Source organism: Equus asinus, chromosome 15 (assembly GCF_041296235.1).
Source record: "Equus asinus isolate D_3611 breed Donkey chromosome 15, EquAss-T2T_v2, whole genome shotgun sequence".
Taxonomy (NCBI): Eukaryota; Metazoa; Chordata; class Mammalia; order Perissodactyla; family Equidae; genus Equus; species Equus asinus.
The window spans coordinates 25479279-25491802 of record NC_091804.1 but is presented as its reverse complement, the minus strand read 5'-3'; the positions used below and the strand labels follow the sequence as shown (position 1 = coordinate 25491802).

At 39.0% G+C, this 12524-nt stretch overlaps 1 protein-coding gene across 9 annotated transcripts in view; it reads left to right on the top strand.

Moving 5' to 3' along the window:
* The window catches only part of CDK5RAP1 (CDK5 regulatory subunit associated protein 1), a 57290-nt gene that overhangs the window by 26263 nt on the left and 18503 nt on the right, over positions 1-12524 (top strand). For 8 of the 9 annotated variants that reach the window (XM_070485758.1, XM_070485756.1, XM_070485759.1 and 5 more), the window contains 3 exons: positions 6237-6334; positions 7319-7374; positions 8421-8551. In XM_070485758.1, coding sequence (XP_070341859.1) covers positions 6237-6334; positions 7319-7374; positions 8421-8551 — 285 coding nt within the window. Of the gene's footprint in view, positions 1-6236; positions 6335-7318; positions 7436-8420; positions 8552-12524 lie in introns of all 9 variants that reach the window. The other variant, XR_011494618.1, reaches the window with a different exon arrangement.

Genomic DNA, 12524 nt, shown 5'->3' with positions numbered 1-12524 from the left:
TGTTGGATATATGATTTACAAATATTTTCTGCCAATTGGTGAGTTCTCTTTTTGTTTTGATCCTAGTTTCTTTTGCGTTGCAGAAGCTCTTTAGTCTGATGAAGTCCCCCACTTGTTTATTTTTTCTTTTGTTTCCCTTGTCTGAGAGGACATGGTGTTTGAAAAGATCCTTTTAAGTTCGATCTCAAAGAGTATACTACCTGTATTATCTTCCAGGAGTTTTATGGTTTCAGGACTTATCTTCAAGTCTTTGATCCATTTTGAGTTTACTTTTGTGTGTGGCGTGAGATAATGGTCTATTTTCATTCTTTTGCATATGGCTGTCCAGTTTTCCCAACACCATTTATTGAAGAGACTGTCTTTTCTCCATTGTATGTTCTTGGCGCCTTTGTCAAAGGTTAGCTGTCTATAGAGGTGTCGTTTTACTTCTGGGCTTTCAGCTCTGTTCCATTGATCTGTGTGCCTGTTTTTGTGCCAGTACCATGCTGTTTTGATCACTATGGCTTTGTGGTACATTGTGAAGTTAGGGATTATGATGCCTCCAGCTTTGTTCTTTTTTCTCGGGATTGCTTTAGCAATTCAGGGTCTTTGGTTGCCCCATATGAATTTTATGATTCTTTGCTCTATTTCCGCGAAGAATGTCATTGGGATTCTGATTGGGACTGCACTGAATCTGTAGATTGCTTTGGGTAGTATGGACATTTTAACTATGTTTATTCTTCCAATCCGTGTACATGAAATCTCTTTCCATCTCTTTATGTCGTCATCTATTTCTTTCAATAATGTCTTAAGTTTTCATTGTGTAAGTCCTTCACCTCCTTGGTTAAATTTATTCCTAGGTGCTTTATTCTTCTAGTTGTGATTGTAAATGGAATTGTATTTTGTTTTTCTTTTTTGAGGCACATTAGCCCTGAGCTAACATCTGCTGCCAATCCTTCTCTTTTTGCTGAGGAAGACTGGCCCTGAGCTGACATCCGTGCCCATCTTCTTCCACTTTATATGTGGGACGCCTACCACAGCATGCCTTGACAAGTGGTGCATGGGTCTGCACCTGGGATCTGAAGTGGTGAACCCTGGGCCACCAAGGTGAAACGTACAAACTCAACCACTGTGCCACCAGGCTGGCCTAGAATTGTATTCTTTTTTTTTTTTTTTTTTGAGGAAGATTAGCCCTGAGCTAACTACAGCCAATCCTCCTCTCTTTGCTGAGGAAGACCAGCCCTGAACTAACATCCATGCCCATCTTCCTCCACTTTATATGTGGGCCACCTGCCACAGCATGGCTTGCCAAGCAGTGCCATGTCTGCACCTGGGATCTCAATCGGCAAACCCAGGGCCACCAAAGCGGAACATGTGAACTGCTGTGCCACTGTGCCGGCCCCCCCGCAATTGTATTCTTGAGTTGTCTTTCTGTAAGTTTGTTAATGGAGTATAGAAATGCAGCTGATTTTTGTAAGTTGATTTTGTACCCTGCAACTTTACCGTAGTTAGTTGTTAATTATTCCTAATAGTTTTCTGATGGATTCTTTAGCGTTTTCTATATATAAGATCATGTTATCTGCAAACAGCAAGAGTTTCACTTCTTCACTCCCTGTTTGGATTCCTTCTATTCCTTTCTCTTGCCTAATTGCTCTGGCTAAAACCTCCAGTATTTTGTTGAATAAGAGTGGTGATAGTAGGCATCCTTGTCTTGTTCCTGTTCTCAGAGGAATAGCATTCAGTTTTTCTCCATTGAGTATGATGTTGGTTGTGGGTTTGTCATATATGGCCTTTATTATGTTAAGGTAATTTCCTTCGATCCCCATTTTGTTAAGAGTTTTTATTATAAAACAAAAAGAGTTTTTATTATAAATGGCTGTTGGATCTTATCAGATGCTTGCTCTGCATCTACTGAGATGATCATGTGGTTTTATTCCTCATTTTCTTAATGTGGTGTATCACATTGATTGATTTGTGGATGTTGAATTATCCCTATGTCCCTGGTATAAATCCCACTTGATCATGATATATGATCTTTTTGATGTATCGTTGTATTCAGGTTGCCAGTATCTTGTTGAGGATTTTTACTTCTATGTTCATCAGTGATATTGGCCTATAGTTTTCATTTTTTGTGTTGTCCTTGTCAGGCTTTGGTATCAGAGTGACATTGCCCTCGTAGCATATGTAAGGAAGCGCTCGTCTTGCCTGATGTTTTGGAATAGCTTGGGAAGAATAGGTATTAAATCCTCTCTGAAAGTTTGGTAGAATTCTCCAGGGAAGTTGTCTGGGCCTGGGCTTTTGTTTTTTGGGATGCTTTTGATTACTGTTTCACTCTTTACTTGTGATTGGTCTATTCGGATTATCTGTTTCTTCTTGATTCTTTGTTGGGGGGTTGTGAGAGTCTAAGAATTTATCCATTTCTTCTAGATTGTTCATTTTGTTGGCATATAGCTTTTTGTAGTATTCTCTTATAATCTTTTGTATTTTCTGTGGTATCCGTTATTTCTCCTCTTTCATTTTTAATTTTATTTATCTGAGCTTCCTCTCTTTTTTTCTTTGTAAGTGTGGCTAGGGGTTTGTCAGTTTTGTTTATCTTCTCAAAGATTCGGTTCTTTGTTTCATTGATCCTTTCTACTACATTTTGTTTCAATAGCATTTGTTTCTGCTCTGATTTTGATTATTTCTCTCCTGCTGACTTTGGGCTTTGTTTATTCTTCTTTTTCTAATTCAGTAAGGTGTAGTTTGAGATTGCTTATTTGGGATTTTTCTTGTTTATTAAGGTGAGCCTGTATTGCGATGAATTTCCCTCTTAATACGGCTTTTGCTGTATCCCATATGAGTTGGTAGGGCATGTTATCATTTTCATTTGTCTACAGGTATTTTTTGATCTCTCCTTTAATTTCTTCAATAGTCCATTGGTTGTTCAGTAGCATGTTGTTTAGTCTCCACATCTTTGTCCCTTTCTCAGCTTTTTTCTTGTAATTAATTTCTAGCTTCATAGCATTGGGATCACAAAAGATGCCAGTTATTATTTCCATCTTAAATTTATTGAGGCTTGCCTTGTTTCCCAACATATGGTCTATCCTTGAGAATGTTTCATGCACATTTGAGAGGAATGTGTATTCTGCTGCTTTTGGATGGAGTGTTCTGTGTGTGTCTATTAAGTCTAACTGGTCTATTTTATTTAATTTGGCTGTTTCCTTGTTGATTTTCTGTCTGGATGATCTATCATTTGATGTGAGTGGAGTGTTGAGGTCCCCTCCTATTATTGTGTTATTTTTAATATCTTCCTTTAGGTTTGTTAATAGTTGCTTTATGAACTTCAGTGCTCCTGTGTTGGGTGCATAGATATTTATAAGCGTTATTTCTTCTTCATGGAATGTCTCTTTGCTCATTATAAACTGCCCTTCTTTGTCTCTCTTTCCCTGTCCTATCTTGAAGACTACTCTGTCTGATATAAGTATTGTGACACCTGCTTTCTTTTGTTTGCCTTTAGCTTGGAGTATCGTCTTCTATCCCTTCTCTCTGAGCCGGTGTTTGTCATTGGAGCTGAGGTGTGTTTCCTGGAGGCCGCATATTGTTGGGTCTTGTTCTTTAATCTATCTTGCCACTCTGTCTTTTGACTGGAGAATTCAATCCATTTACATTTTGGGTGATGATTGATCTATGAGGGCTTAATGCTGCCATTTTATGACTCGTTTTCCGGTTCTCCTGCATTTCCTTTGTTTCTTGTCCCATGTGTTTCAGTCTACCAATTGAGTTATGTAGTTTGTTATATGGTGTTTGTTTTTTTCTCCTTATTTATTATTTGTGTCTCTGTTCTGCTTTTTTGTTTAGTGGTGACCATGAGGTTTGTATTCAAAATCTCGTGGATATGATACTCTCTTTTCTGATGGCCTCTTATTTTCTTTTAGATAAGATAGTCCATTGTCTGTTGGCCTCTTATTTTCTCAGACTAAACTGATTCAGTCCCTCTCCTCTTCCCCTCCTAAGTTGTTTTCCTCACATTTTATTCCATCTTGTGTTGTGAGTTTGTGATTAAAATAACAGGATTATCTTTGTTTTTGGTGTTTTCCTTCCCTTTATCTTTAATGTTACACTTGAGTAGTTGCTAACCTGTTCTGATGTATAGTTACAGTTTTCTGATTCTGTCTTCCTATTTATCTCCTTACTCCATGCTTTGTAACCCTTGTCTCCCTTTCTTTGTTTTTTTCAGGTAGGAGGGCCTTCTTGAGGATTTCTCGTAGTGGAGGTCTTGTGACTACGAAGTCCCTTAGCTCTTATTTATCTGGGAAAGTTTTCATTTCTCCATCATATCTGAAGGATATTTTCACTGGATAGAGTATTCTTGCCTGAAAGTTTTTGTCATTTAAAGATTTGAATATGTCATTCTAGTCTCTCCTAGACTGTAAGGTTTCTGCAGAGAAATGTGCTGAAAGCCTGATAGGGGTTCCTTTGTAGTTTATTTTCTTCTCCCTTTGCTGCCTGTAGTATTTTTTTCTTTGTCATTCACTTTTGCCAGTTTACTACTATATGCCTTGCAGTAGGTCTTTTTACACTGATATATTTAGGAGATATGGTAACCTCTTCCACGTGGATTTCCATCTCCTTCCCTAACTTTGACAAGTTCTCTGCTATTGTGTGAACACGCTTTCTGTTCTAGTCTCCTTCTGTTCTCCCTCTGGAATACAACATAATTCTTATGTTGCATTTCCTAGTTGAGTCAGATATTTCTCGGAGGCTTACTTAATTTCTTTTTAGTTTTAGTTGTCTCTCCTTTTCTATCTGGTGTATTTCCATGTCTGTCCTCGATTATGCTGATTTGCTCCTCTATGGTGTCGGCTCTAGTGTTCAGGGACTCCATATTTTGTTTTATCTCGTTGATTATGTCTTTCATCTCCAATATATCTGATTGATTATTCTTTGTAGTTTCAGTCTCTTGTGAGGTAGCTCCTGAACTCATTGAATTGTTTCTGTACATTCTCTTTTAACTCGTTGAGATTTTGATGATAGCTATTTTGAATTCTCTTATTTAGATTACATATTTCTGTGTCTTCAGGACTGATTTCTGGGTATTTGTCATTTTCTCTCTTGTATGGAGATATAATTTCTGATACTACTACAGGGTGTGGCTTTGTTCTTTTGCTGGTGTTATTTGTCCTGGTGTTATTTGGTCTCAGTTACCACCTGTCGCCACTGGTTGGGGGCCAAGAGCTGCGTATTCTGAGCCCTCTGTGATCTGCCAGGATCCCAGGCGCTGGAGCCAGCAGTGGGTGGGTTGGGGGGAGGGGCGCTTTTTTCTGCTTGCTCTCAGTGTTTCCTTGCTGTGCTCTCACTGTCTGATCTCCTGGGGTGTTGGCTTGATAAGGTCACCCCCTGCGAAAGCTTTCACCTTGGTAGGGGCCTTCCCTTAGGCTGCAAGGGACCTTGGGGATCTTTGATGTTCCCACGAATGAGCGTCCCCGTCCCCCTTTCCTTCCGTCTCAGAGGCTGCGTGCAGTCTCAGATTGCAGTCTTTTGGGGAGGGAACGAAGTTTTCTCTTACTGTGTTCCACCTCCTCCGAGGGGCACTCCAGCCTCTCTTCCCTCCGATGCGTGGCTGCTTGGGTCTCAGACGTCTTTTGTGTTGTGTGGATGTCCTCTGTTGGAGTATGAATGTCCTTTTCATTGTGTATTGGAGGGGAGCGATTGCCGGAGAACTCACTCCGCTGTGATGCTGACATCACTCTGTAATGGGAACCTTTTTTTCTTTAAAGGTTTTTTGTTTCAGTGAAATGTCTTTTGGTCTCCTCCCTACCTTTACCCCTCTGGATTATTTATCTTCTTACTGAGTTGTAAAAGTTCTTTATGTGTTCTTGATACAAATCCTTTGTCAATATATTTTTTCAAATGTTTTCTCCTAGTTTTAGTTTCTTGATGGTATCTTTTAAAGTGGCTAATTAGTTTTTATATTAGATGAAACGAATGCCATTTATTTTTCTTGTGTCAGTACTACCTGTGAATGGCCCTCTCGCTTAAATCTGACCTCTACTTGCGTTCTTTACTCTTTGAAAGCAGAGATGCCATCAGGTGAAATGTCTGAGGCAGATAGAACATGGCTTGAGCAGAAGTAAAGGATTTGGGTAATTCATGTGTTTGGGTTAATCAGCCTCTTAATTACTTGAAAATTAAGCTTGGTGGAGAAACAGTGGGGGCTGTTTTCTTTCGACAAGATTTGGTGAGACTTTAATGACCTTCTATGTGTTCTATTTGACCAGGTTCTGCAGCTGATTCATGAGAGAGACAACATCTGTAAACAGATCCACGTACCAGCCCAGAGCGGGAGCAGCCGTGTACTGGAGGCCATGCGTAGGGGGTCAGACTTGCTTGGGGAGGGGGCATCCTGCACCTTTTCCATGTTTCCTTAAGGACCAAACAGGGTCTAAGAACCTAGCACACTGGGTGGCACATAGTAGCTGCTTAGTAAATGTTTATTATATATGAATAGACCTGTGGACATTGAAACTTGCTTCTGTTCGGTCTATAAGTATAGACTAAGGACTCAATTTCATTTGTAGCATGTTTTTTATTAAGCACCTACTGTGTGGCACACTCTGAGGTTTTAATCCTTTAGTTTTTAACATTAATGTTGTTGAGTTGGAATTTAAATATAGCTCTATGTGTTCACTTACTTTGGGAACAATAAATATTGCGGAGGTAAGACTGAAAGGAGAATGTGACAAATGGCACGCTGTAAGGAACTATGCTTTGTCTTGTTTTCCACATTGGCAAAGAGTTTTAGAGATCCTCTTAAATGTTAATCTGTCTTCAATTGTTAGTTAAATAAAAAATATGTATTTTTTTTTAAAAGATTGACACTTGAGCTAACATCTGTCGCCAGTCCTTTTTTTTTTTTACCCCTCTTCTCCCTAGAGCTCCCCAGTGCGTAGTTGTATATTCTAGTTGTAGGTCCTTCTGGTTGTGCTGTGTGGGATTCCACCTCAGCATGGCCTGATGAGTGGTGCCATGTCCACACCCAGGATCTGAACTGGCAAACCCTGGGCCGCTGAAGCGGAATGTGTAAACTTAACCACTTTGCCACAGGGCTGGCCCCAAAATATGTATTTTTAATATTTAAAGTAATTTATGGTCTTGAGCTAAAAATTCATAGCCTCTGGACTAGGTTACAGTACAGGATTTGGATCAAAAGGGCCCTTTTGGATACTTTAACCTACTTTTATACCATCCTATGTGGATGAGAAATGGTTATGTGTGGTAAGTCATAGTGTCATCTTTTTATACCATTCATTAAAAAAAAATGGGTTCATCTAAGCCTTTTCTTTTCTTTTGTTTGTTGCAGATATTCAAGAGAAGCTTATGTGGAGTTAATTCATCATATTAGAGAGTCTATTCCAGGTACATTTAAGAAACATACTCTGCTGACCACATTACTCTACTGGTGACAGCAGTCTTCTTGGTGAGATACAGGCAACACCTGTGGCAGTACCTTGTGACACCTTTACACTTCTTTTCCTCCTCGTCACTTCTCTCTCTCTCTTTTTACTTCTCTCTTGGTTGTGCTAGAAATCCTCAGAGGTGTGGATCGGCTTGTGATGTCAAGGTTAAAGAGATTCCTTTTCTATGGTCTTTGTGTTTCTGAGCGTAAGAGAGAGACTTTGTTCCATCTTGCTAGCTGGCAAAGTTATGGTTTAAATTAGTTCTGATTTGGGGCAATTGAGATCTTTGAAACTGTGTACTTAAGGGTAATTCCTTTTCTCTTATCCCAACCCTGACACTTTTTTCTCTTTTCTCTTCCTCCTAATACAATTACTCTGTAGTCTTTTAGTTTAGATTTGGTTGACAATGTCTATAATTTTTTCCAAATTTCAGATTATTGTACCTGTGTTACGCATACATACTGTCATTTTGAGTGTGGAGGTTCTCTGTGCTGCAGTTTCCTCATCTACAAAATGGAGTTAATAGTACTCACCTCATTGGATTGTTGGGATAATTAAATAGATTAAATGAAATAGACTGTAAAGTAGAGTGTTTAGTAAGTATTCAGTAACTAGTAGTTATTGCTATCTTAAATGAACATTGTGTTAAAACTAACTTCAAAAGTATATGTTTGTATGAGGCAGTGCCAGGTTTTCATTAGTAAAAGCAGGACCAGTTTGAAAATGTGGACTTCTACCATGTCTGTAAATCCGACATTTGAAGTGAAAATCCCCTTTCTGGTGCTGAGGGGAATGTGGACTGAGAAGCCAGGCTCTGGCATGGGAACACTGTAGACAAGCAAGGCTATCCCACTTGCTCTATAAGTGCTGTTCTGCTTAATCTGGGCTGGGTATCTCCAGGGGAGGCCTTATGATTGCTCTCCCTCCTTCTCTAACCCCCAAGTGCCAAAGGCTTCTCTTGAAGGTAAGCAGCACTGACGTGTTGTCCTTTGTTGTGTGTCACAGGTGTGAGCCTCAGCAGTGATTTCATTGCTGGTTTTTGTGGTGAGACAGAGGAAGATCACCTCCAGACGGTCTCTTTGCTTCGGGAAGTTCAGTACAACATGGGCTTCCTCTTTGCCTACAGCATGCGACAGGTGAGCCCTGGGATGGTGCAGGAGCTACTTCTGTGCTGAGACTGATGTCATTCCTGACCAGTGTCTGTTTCAATGTAGACAACTGGGAAGAAAAGAAAGTGGCAGCTTGGCAGCCCTTGAGAAACCACAAGGATCTTACCATTAATTTCTTTACTTTTTCTAATCACCCTGTCTACTATTTTACACAATTCAGCAATTTGAGATGAAAAATGATTACTTGTGCCAGTATTCCTCTTCATTAGAATATTTTAAGTTATGGTTAGGGTGTTTAGAATTTGAAGGTGGAGGGAGAGACACTGTTGTTTTTACAAGAAACCTAAAATCACTTCTCAACATGTAGAACTTCTTTTTTGGCCTACAGATTTGATTTTACAGAGGTACCTTGTTGCCCTCACAGCCTGCCTCAGCTGTTTTTAGTTTTCATTTTCTAGGCCAAGTGAACCCACCAATACCCACTTTAGAGATTGTCCTATAACACAGATTCCTTGGAAAACAAAGCAGAAGGAGATGAGAAAGGAAAGGGAGGGTAATACATATTTCTTGTAGAGAGGCGATAGTCTTGGTCTGCTGCCATTTTCTTGATGGTAGGGATGAATTCGCATGGGTCACTGCTCTTCCCCCCAGTTGCCTCAGGGGCAGCATGCCTTGTGTTTGGGCTGGAGGCTGAGGGGCCTCTGGCCAGGGTGCAGTGGAAAGCTGACTGACGAATGACTGAACCCATGACCTTGGCCACCACTGTCACCCAGCTGCCATCAACCAAGCTAATTCATGTCTGTTAAAGCCCATTGCCTAGTGTTCTGTAGACACTGTAAGTGGGCCAATGTCTACATTCATGTCTCTTACAGAACTATTTCAGGGATGAAGCTTCAGCGAAGCTGTTTGGTTCCATTTTGCTTCTTTTCTGTATCACAGATATGCACGAGAAAGTCTGTATAGTGCTTGAGTTGGGAAATGGATTTTCAGTGTGTAGTAGAAGCATATCCTATGGGCACTGAATATGAGTGTTCACTTTGGGATCTAATTCCTAGGTTAGGGTTACAGTTATAGAGACTTAATCAAGTGGCCTAGTAGATGAGAGCAAGCCCTCAAATTGTGCCTCTCTCACTTAATAACTATGCGACCTTGGGAAAGGTCCCTGGTTTCTTCATCTGTGAAATGTGGATAACATTAGTACCAACCTTATCAGGTTATTTTGAGAATTATCATTTTGAGGATGATATGTATAAAGCATTTTGAGTAGTGCTTCGTAATAAGTGCACAATAGAGGTAAGTTGTTGTTAATAATAAGACAGAATAGAATAAATCCTGTAAGAGAATTCTATTTTAGAATTTTCTATCCATTCTCCATTTTCCTCTGTGGAAAATGTAGTTCTCTCAAAGGCAGATTGGTTTGAATGTCCAGACTTTGGTGTATAGATTTTTCTCTTATTCCATACTTTTGTTTACCTCAGTGGTTCTCCAACTATATTATGAGTCCATATACATAAAGTAAAGACATTTATATTAACATGTATGCACAGTGTGGTTTTGGATGATTTAAAGGCTTTTCAAGGACAAATTTCTTTTTTTATGTCTAGGTAATACATACTCACGGTATAAAATTCAAAAGGTTGATGCAGTGTGCAGTGGAAAGTAGTAGTTCTTCCTTCTTCCTAGGTTGTCTGGTTTTTCAGTTCCTTCCCTGAAGGCACTGCTCTTAGCAATTTCTTCTATAACCTTCCAAAGACATTTCATGTATTTATAAACATATTTATATGTATTCTTTCTACACCAAAGTTCTCATACATGTTAATCTATACCTTGCTTATTTCTGTTAAGAGTGTATTTTGGAGAGCAGTCATATCAGTACATATAGAACTATCTCATTATTTTATTATATTGAGGTCATAATAGTTTATAACATTGTGAAATTTCAGTTGTACACTACTATTTGCCAGTCACCCTATAAATGTGCCCTTTTATCCCTTATACCCACCCCTTGACCTCCTTCCCCTCTGGTAACCACTAATCTGTTCTCTTTGTCCATGTGTTGGTTTATCTTCCATGTATGAGTGAAATCATATGGTGTTTGTCTTATGTTGTTTAACATAATACCCTCCAGGTCCATCCATGTTGTTGCAAATGGGACAATTTTGTCTTTTTTTTATGGTTGAGTAGTATTCCATTGTGTGTATATATACCACATCTTCTTTATCCAATCATTAGTTGATGGGCACTTGGGTTGCTTCCATGTCTTGGCTATTGTGAATAATGCTACAACGAACATAGGGGTGCATAAGTCTCTCTGTATTGTTGATTTCAAGTTCTTTGGGTAAATACCCAGTAGTGGGTTAGCTGGGTAGTATGGTATTGCTATTTTAAATTTTTTGAGAACTCTGCATACTGTTTTCTATAGTGGCTGCACCAGTTTACATTCCTACCAGCAGTGTATGAGAGTTTCCTTTTCTCCATATCCTCTCCAACATTTGTTAAAATGTCTTGGTGATTATAACCATTCTAATGGGTTTAAGGTGATATCTTAGTGTAGTTTTGATTTGCATTTCCCTGATGATTAGTGATGTTGAATTTCTTTTCATGTGCCTATTGGCCATCTATATATCTTCTTTGGAAAAATGCCTATTCATATCCTCTGACCATTTTTTGATTGGGTGGTTTGTTTTTTTGTTGTTGAGTTGTGTGAGTTCTTTATGTATTTTGGAGATTAATCTCATGTCAGATATATGATTTGCAAACATTTTCTCCCAGTTGGTGCACTGTCTTTTCATTCTGTTTTCTTTGCCTTGCAGGAGCTCTTTAGTCTGATGATGTCCCACTTGTTTATTTTTTCTTTTGTTTCCCTTGCCTGAGTAGACATAGTATTGGAAAAGATCCTTCTAAGACCCATGTCAAAGAGTCTACTGCCTATATTTTCTTCTAAGAGTTTTATGGTTTCACGTCTTGCCTTCAAGTCTTTGATCCAATTTGAGTTAATTTTTGTGTATGGTGAAAGGTAATGGTATGCTTTCATTCTTTTGCATGTGGTCGTCCAGTTTTCCCAGTGTCATTTTTTGAAAAGCCTTTCCTTTCTCCTTTATATGTTCTTAGCTCCTTTGTGGAAGATTAGTTGTCTGTGGATGTGTGATTTTATTTCTGGGCTTTCAGCTCTGTTCCATTGACCTGTGTGTCTGTTTTTGTACCAGTATCATGCTGTTTTGATTACTGTAGCCTTGTAGTACATTTTGAAGTCAGGGATTGTGATGCTTCCAGCTTTGTTCTTTTGTCTCAGGATTGCTTTAGCTCTTCTGGCTATTTTGTTGCCCCATATGAATTTTAGGATTCTCTGTTCTACTTCTCTGAAGAATGTCATTGGGATTCTGATTGGGATTGCATTGAATCTGTAGATTGCTTTAGGTAGTATGTATATTTAAATATATGTGCATGGAATATCTTTCTGTTTCTTGATGTCATCTTCAATTTCTTTCACTAATGTTTTATAGTTTTCAGTGTATAGATCTTTCACCTCTTTGGTTAAATTTATTCCTAGATATTTTATTCTTTTTGTTGCAATTGTAAATAGGATTGTATTCTTTCTTTAAAAAAAAATATATATATAGTTTTTGAGGCAGATTACCTCTGAGCTAACATCTGCTGCCAATCCTCCTCTTTTTGCTGAGGAAGTCTGGCCCTGAGCTAACATCCGTGCCCATCTTCCTCTGCTTTATATGCATGGCTTGACAGGTGGTGCCATGTCCACACCCGGGATCCAAACTGGCGAACGCAGGGCCACCGAAGATGAACGTGCGCACTTAACCACTGGCCACCGGGCTGGCCCATGTTCTTAAATTCTCTTTCTGCCACTTCATTGTTAGTGTATAGAAACACAACTGATTTTGTTGCAGCTTTTTTTCCTGCAAGTTTATCATATTCATTTATTATTTCTAAAAGTTTTTTGGTTGATTCTTTAGAGTTTTCTCTATATAAAATCATGTCATCT